Genomic DNA, 6,983 nt, shown 5'->3' on the forward strand with positions numbered 1-6,983 from the left:
GAGGAGAGGAGAGGAGAGGAGAGGAGAGGAGAGGAGAGGAGAGGAGAGGAAAAGAAAACCTTGTATTGAAACTGTGTGGTCATAAGATACTTTTCGTGAACACAGCCAGCCATAAAGCAGTGGGAGATTAATTCCCACATGATAAATATAAGAGTTTGGGCCACTAACCGGATCCAACAAACTATTCACTGAACAATGCTAGGATGACACCCACTAATATTACAGTAAGTTGAACAGCTTGAATTAATATTTAAAAAAAAAATCAAAAGAAAGGGTGTCTATGTGGAGAAAGGCATGCACTGAGCTCTAATAATAGATGGTTTATTGGGAACCCTCATAACATTTTTCAAAAGGATTTGACAGCCTTCATTTTAATAAGACAGTGAAGAGGAAATGGCTTAAAAGATGTCATCAATCTTTTATTTAACTAAGTACGGCCCTTCATTTTGAAGGAAATGATACAATTTCGAACTGGAACCGCCTTCTCAAGAAGTGGTGAAAGAAAACTGATTTAACATACAACCGCCAATCACATTAAATTTACTACAATTTGCTGGGAAAGAAAATGCCTGTAGAGTATATATCCCGATTCATAACCAAGAATAAAAAAACACAATGAGAAGAGGAATAAAACAGTCAAATTTATCAGTATCCTGATTTTTTAAACAATTTACAAATAAAATCTAATTTTCCAAACAAATCCATTGGATAACTATGATCACGCTCAATTCTATTTCAATTGTTTTAAAAAATGTCTAGATAAGCACATGATATCAAGAGTCTTCAACACAGTGGATCCCATTTTAAGAAAAAAAAAGAAAGAAAAAGGAAACTAGTAGTCCTTAAATTTTCTTAGCTTTTCATAGTATATGTATTATAAAATTAAAGTTTTGCTTCCAAAAAAATATGTTGTCATGTGGTTGTCCTTGTCCCATGGTGCCAGGAGGGCCATGAGCACCGCAGCTTTGAGAAGCTGAACCACTGAACCATTTCCATAAAAACTAAAAATTTTCTTCAAGATCTGGAATAAAGTCTTCTGCTTGACGCTTAAGTGTTACAAAGTCATTTTAAATTAAATGTGGAATAAAAGCTACAAAAGTACGAGTTCTTTCAATACAAAAAGTTGTGTAGCTGAAGTTGTAGGCTCCTTTAACATACATAAGCAGTCTCAATAAAATATTTGCTCGGGTAAGAAAATAGAATTTGTCTGGTTTCTTTTTTTTGTACGTGTTCCATGGGGTCTTGCTTATCCCTTCCAGAGCTTCAGAAAAACACTGGAATTAATATTTCTTTCCTTCAAAGAGAGTCCATAATTCACAGTACAAAATAGTTCTATGTCTTATTCCTAAAGAGAGACAAAAATTATTAATATACTTTTTCCCCCTAAAGTGCCAGATGTAGCCATTGCCAGGACATTAAAGTTAAAAAAAAAAAAAAAAAAAGTTTTCCCCACAACACTGCAGTCTTAAAAACCAAGAGATGACATGACACTGTATCTTAAGAGCCCTAAATTGATGTACTTTACTTTAGAGCAATGGTTCTCCACCTAATCCTGTGGCCCTTAAATACGGTTAGTTTCTCATGTTGCAGTGACCCTCAACCACAAAATTATTCTGTTGTTACTTCATAACTATAATTTTACTACTGTTATGAATCGTAATGCAAATACCTAGCATGCAGCATCCAAAAGGGTCAGGACCCACAGGTTGAGAACCACTGCCTTCTACTCCCCCCCATAAGAAAACTTTCAGTGTGTTAGCTCTTCCTAAGTATTACATATTTGGCATTATTGGTACCCAGCAAAACTGCTGGCAGCACATTCCAGAAACCATCGTCTGAAACAGATCAACTTTGAAAGAGGAATGCTACGGGTGGGGTGGACCTTAGGAGTTCCTCCTTTGGGGTCACTTCATCTATAACACAAGTTGCCTGCTACAGTCAGTGTGGTCTTTGAGGTCCGAGGAAGAAGGTAAGGATGGGAGAGCCGGTAGAGTTTGCTATTCCAGAGCTGCTGGGGACAGACATTCTAATTCCTCCCCTCCTGTCCTCTACACAGCGGACATCAATTTCCACTTTCACAAATCTGTTAGACATCGGTTTCCCTAAATAACACCCTCTGTGTTTACCTTATTCTGCTGTTCCATGGACAAGACCAGGTAATCAAATACCTATGAGCTCATTAAACACGGAAATCAGATCCATATTCCCAACTGGAAAATGGTTCTCCTCCAATGTCCCAAACCAAGGCTGGTATGTATGTAGCTTATCTTTGACATTCAAAGAACAAGGACTTGCTTGGTAAGCATTGTAAAAGCAGGAAGAGCATGTGACGTCTTTATAATTAATGAAAACGTTTCATACTGAGGTACTATGGAGATCTAGGCTTATTAAAAAAAAAAAAAAAATGGGGGTGGTTTACAGATTCCCCAAGCAAGAAGCCCAACAATGACCGTGGCTTCAGGACACTCAAGTAAGATTTTGTTCCAATGACTAAGAACTAGTTCCAGTGTTAGAAAGACTGGTGGGAGCAGCACAAGCCTTTAACTGGGCTCAGTTTTTGAAAGCAGTTCTCAGACCACCCATAAGCCCTCAGCCGTCAAAGGTCTGCCTGCAGTCCAGGCAACAGGCTGCAGCAGTCTTTAAAGCCTTGGACTAAAGTGCATGGAAGTTCAGTTGCAGACACAATTGCTACCTGTTCAGCCTGTTCGCATGCCGCCGCCGCCACCACCACCACCACCAAACGATGTTTGGGACTGTCACCAAATCTGCTCTGACCATACTACAGGGTATCTGTCTGATGCCACCACTCTTAGGAAAGGGCTCTGAACAGGATGTTCTCCAAGCCACAAAGAAACTGGGGACATCTAACAAGACTTTGGACCTTAAATTAAACTTTCATACATCATGGATGGCAAAGTAACTCTAACTCTACCATAGCAACTGTCTGGTGAGGAAGGCGGAGCAGGGAGAGAAAAACAACAACAACAAAAAAAAAAAGCAAAACAAACCCTAGATCCAGCTTGGTTTTTAAAGGGTTACTTTCAACCGCTTAGCAAGGGGACAAGGAGAGATTTAATTCTTGCCGGGGTAGCACTGGTTGATTCCCTAGAGGATACTTTATGGAGTGGCACAAGCCAACCCCATCTGTGACCTGCAGATGAACACGCCAAGCAGGTTTAATTAGATCAGAGACACAAAGGGCTACTGCCTCCCCTGATAACACCACCATAGCTCCAAGAGTCCACAACAGCAGGCCAAGAACACAGGAGGCAGAATGGCACCTTAATTGAATCCTTTCCCTGGCTGGCCCTTGACAATGATTTACTTGTAACCAGGGAAGGACTTGGGAGCCAAAGACTCGGCTTAGAGCCAGCTTCCCAAGAGGAGGTACTCTGGGATAGGGAGGGGGAGGTAGTGAAATCCGTTTGTAGCCTGTAGCCTGAGTTTGCTAAAGTATTTGCTGCACTTAATAACGGGGCTGTTTGGTTTCGGTCTGCTGATCCCAGATCTTGTAGTTTCAGCAGCCCTGTGCCCCGGGAATCCCATAAAAATAAATCACTCCAGCTTCTAGGAACCCAAGCACAGCTCAGCGGGGGAAGCAGATAAGCAGTTCTCCCAGCAGACCCGAAGCGGCTCCTCCCCAATCCTCTCTGGCCTTTGTACCCTGTAGCTTCCAAGCTGAGAGTAGGGAGGGATTCAGAGAGGCCAATGCAGGGCAAATGTGCTCCGAGATTTCCCCCAAGCCTGCTTGTATACGAAGGGTTGAATTTGGTCCCAGATCTGATAGGGTTGAAGCCGTAAGCAAGTTCATACTTTACCCACCTCGGAAAGGAAGGTGGACTGATGGGGCCTGAAGAAAAAGCATCCTATGGCCACCCACCAGCCAATCCTACCTGCTCCCTAAGTCCCCTTTCTCCTCCCCCTGTCCAAAGCCTGCAGTGCATTTCACCAACTCCGCTTTTTCCAAAAGGCCCAGGAATACTAAATGAGGCCCAAGTGTAGGGGGAAGAGGGGGGGAGAAAGGGGGCGTGGCCGCAGCAAACAGCTTCCTTTGTAGCTCTGAGCCCAGGTCAAGCATCAGTGCACGGCCGAGTCTCCATTCTCCTCCTCGGAGCCCGAAGCTGGGGGACGCAGGGGAGACGGTGTAGTCCGAGCCGCATCGCTGTCGCCCTCATCCGGCTCAGCCGGGTGCAGGTGCGTGGCGAGCTCCTGCAGCACCGCCGCGCGTCCGATCTGGTCGTTGCGCCGCTTCTCCATGATCAAGTCCTCCAGGCTCTGGAACTCGAGAGTGTGGCTGCGCTGAGCCGAGAGCTGAATCTGCAAACGGTAGGGCTGCTTGCCGATGCGCAGCTCGCCACCGATCTTGAACTCGCGTTTGCCATAGCGGCACCAGGCGGCAAAGCTCTCGGAGTTGCGCCAGCTGAGCTCGCGCTCCTTGGCGCCCACGTGGGCCAGCGCGTTGCGCACTACAGCGCTAGGGCTCAGTGGCTTGTAGCGATACAAATCGTTGACCACGCGGCCGCGCCGGCCCTGGCTCGCATCGGTCAGGAAGCTGTTGCTCACCTCCAGCCGGTGCAAATGCACTACCTGGAAATTGCCCACGTAGACAGCCCAGTGCGGGTACTGCGCCTGCGATACAAACTCCACCAGGTCACCCGGACTGCACTTGTTGAGCAAGTTCTCCGGTGTGTAGGTGCTCAGAGCCGTCGATCCCGGCGCGAAGCTTTTCTGATAGATGCACTCATCACGATAAAACACCGAGCATTCCACCTCGTGCTGCCGCGGGTCGTAGGGCTGCGGTGGGGGCAGGGGAGGCCGGTCCCCGGAGTCGGACAAAGCTCCGCCATCAAGCCCCTGGGGCGGTGGCTGAGGTTCCACATCCTCATCGTCATTGGAGAAAATATAAGAGACTCCGATGCGAGGCCCATCGTCTCGATCCACGCCGGTCGGGTCGGCCGTGGGAACTTCCTTATAACTTAGGTGGGTCAGTTTCTCCACCTGGTTGCCCATTACGCTGTGGACGCTCGTTCACACGACTTCAAGAGGAGAAAGCGAAACCACCGTCAGAGTCATTGGCACTGGTCCCCGGGCAGGGGCTAAAGCCACCTGTTGGAAGAAAAGAAGAGGGGGATGTTTGTAGGTCCCACTCCAGAAAAAGACGTTTGTTTCTTGAAAAAGAACGGGCAGGAGCCCGAGCACCTGGAGCCATTTTAGGAGAAGTCTGGGGGACGAGCTTCCTCGCGTTTCTACACCACTGAGGCCACGATTACTGGAGACATGACCACCCCAGCTTTCCCCTTCCTCCTGCTATCACCTGGACCCAGCCAAAGCCATTGCATCAGCAGCTCCGACAGCTTCCGCCCGCGCCCTACCTGCCAACCCTGGGCAGGAGGGGGGAGGGAAGGAAATAGAAACTTTATTCTAATTTCCTTCTCTTTCCTAACTTCCCTTCCCACTCCGGATCCTAACTAGCCCTTTGATGTCCTTCAATGTCTGCACCCCCAAGAACCCGCGAGGCTCCCTCGGCGTGGAGGTGGCAGGTGAGCCACCCGACTATACTCACCTGCCGCAAGTCACTGCGGCTCGTCGGCCCCTCCCCCGCGCGCCTGCCCTGGGGTTCAGATTACCTGCGCGGACTCTCTCCCCGAGAGGTAGAAGCCCTAGAGGACCGGGAGGGGCACCCTGCCGCACCCGAGACTTCTAGGGCGAGTTCGCAGGTGTAGGCTCCGCAGTGCCTCCTCTCCCAGCGCAGACCACGGCGAAGCTGGGCTTCGGGGAAGGACGCATTTCTCCCTCGCCGCCTCCCCACGGCTGTGTAGAGCCCCAAGACTTGAAGATGGGGGGCAATGCCTGTTCAAGCTCGTGGCTGCACTACCCCTCACGCAGATTTCCGGGAAGGTGGGGCGCGAGGAAGAAAGCAGAAGGAGCTATCTGGGTTTCCCGGGGGCCGCAGCTCCCGCTCGGACTAGGCGAGCAACAAGCGCCGGAGCGGGAGGGACGGGATTGTAGATCCGGCTCGGGGCTCCCAGGCGGGTGTGCAGCCCGTGGCATTTAAAGAGACAGACGTGGCTCTGGGAGCTCCGGTCTTTCCTGTAGCCAGCTTAGTCTCTCGGAGCCCCGCCCCCGCCCCGCCCACCAGGTTGCTCCGCCCTTCCAGGACCACGCCCCCTCTGTAGCGGGTTTAAATCGGGCTGGTAAATTGTGTACCACCCACAGGAGCAGGCTTCCTCTACCGCCCTCAGCCCCCTTGCCTTTCTGTTATTCTGAGTTGGGGTTCTGAGAAGTTGGAAGCCAGACGCCACCTGCCAGTAAAGAAATGCAAGTGGTGAAATGTTGGCCTTTCTTCCTCTTCTTCCATTTCTTCTTGGAGTATCTAAAGAAGGAGAGACAGACTTTTCTTATCCAGAACGTTTTTTATGACCTAAAGGAGTCTGTGCTGCAACAGTTCAAGAAACACATCAGCTAAAACCTGTTTCCAGAGCAAGTAATAGTTTGGGATAGAAAAAAAGAAAAAAGATTCAGAAAGAGGAAGCAGTATTCACACAGGACTGAGTAGACTAGCTCCCAAAATCCCTGATGACTGTTAGGTGCCTCTTCAAGTAAACTCAACGTTAACTTCACAGCCTTCTTCGTTTTGGATTTCTTTTCTAGTTGTGAGAGAAAGCATGCAGAAATGGGGTGGGGGTGTAGAGCTGCCTAATTGTCCTTAAATTAAAAACAAATTAGCAGAGACCCCTGGTGAATATATTTCCTTCCTCCTTACATAGAGAGGGAAGTGACAGCCTTGTTGGTTATTAACCTCAGCAAGAGGACACTTTCTCCCCTGCTGAGGTCATTTCTCTACCCCAGACCTAAACTACTAAAGTGATATTTGCTGTTCCTGCTGCTTCTCTTCTTCTTCTTCTTCTTCTTCTTCTTCTTCTTCTTCTTCTTCTTCTTCTTCTTCTTCTTCTTCTTCTTCTTCTTCTTCTTCTTCTTCTTCT

General features: G+C 48.3%; 1 protein-coding gene across 2 annotated transcripts; it reads right to left on the minus strand.

Annotated features, from left to right (window-relative positions):
* Positions 1–60: 60 nt before the first annotated feature.
* On the minus strand, positions 61–6,194 carry Lratd2 (LRAT domain containing 2). Of its 2 annotated transcripts, none has more exons than XM_021216722.1 (2): positions 5,628–6,194; positions 61–5,106 (listed from the first exon to the last, which is right to left on the minus strand). In XM_021216722.1, the coding sequence occupies exon 2, from the start codon at positions 5,008–5,010 to the stop codon at positions 4,078–4,080; it is 933 nt and encodes a 310-aa protein (XP_021072381.1). In that variant the 5' UTR covers positions 5,011–5,106; positions 5,628–6,194; the 3' UTR covers positions 61–4,077. The 2 variants fall into 2 exon arrangements, with proteins under 2 accessions (XP_021072381.1, XP_029404123.1); XM_029548263.1 differs by having other exon boundaries at positions 313–5,106; positions 5,564–5,635.
* Between the last annotated feature and the right edge of the window lie 789 nt (positions 6,195–6,983).

The sequence above is a fragment of the Mus pahari genome, chromosome 17, assembly GCF_900095145.1.
Source record: "Mus pahari chromosome 17, PAHARI_EIJ_v1.1, whole genome shotgun sequence".
NCBI classification, from domain to species: Eukaryota; Metazoa; Chordata; class Mammalia; order Rodentia; family Muridae; genus Mus; species Mus pahari.

Bases quoted from the DNA above. Each gene is read 5' to 3' on its own strand.
- Lratd2 (XM_021216722.1), bottom strand. From the start codon at position 5,010: ATGGGCAACCAGGTGGAGAAACTGACCCACCTAAGTTATAAGGAAGTT.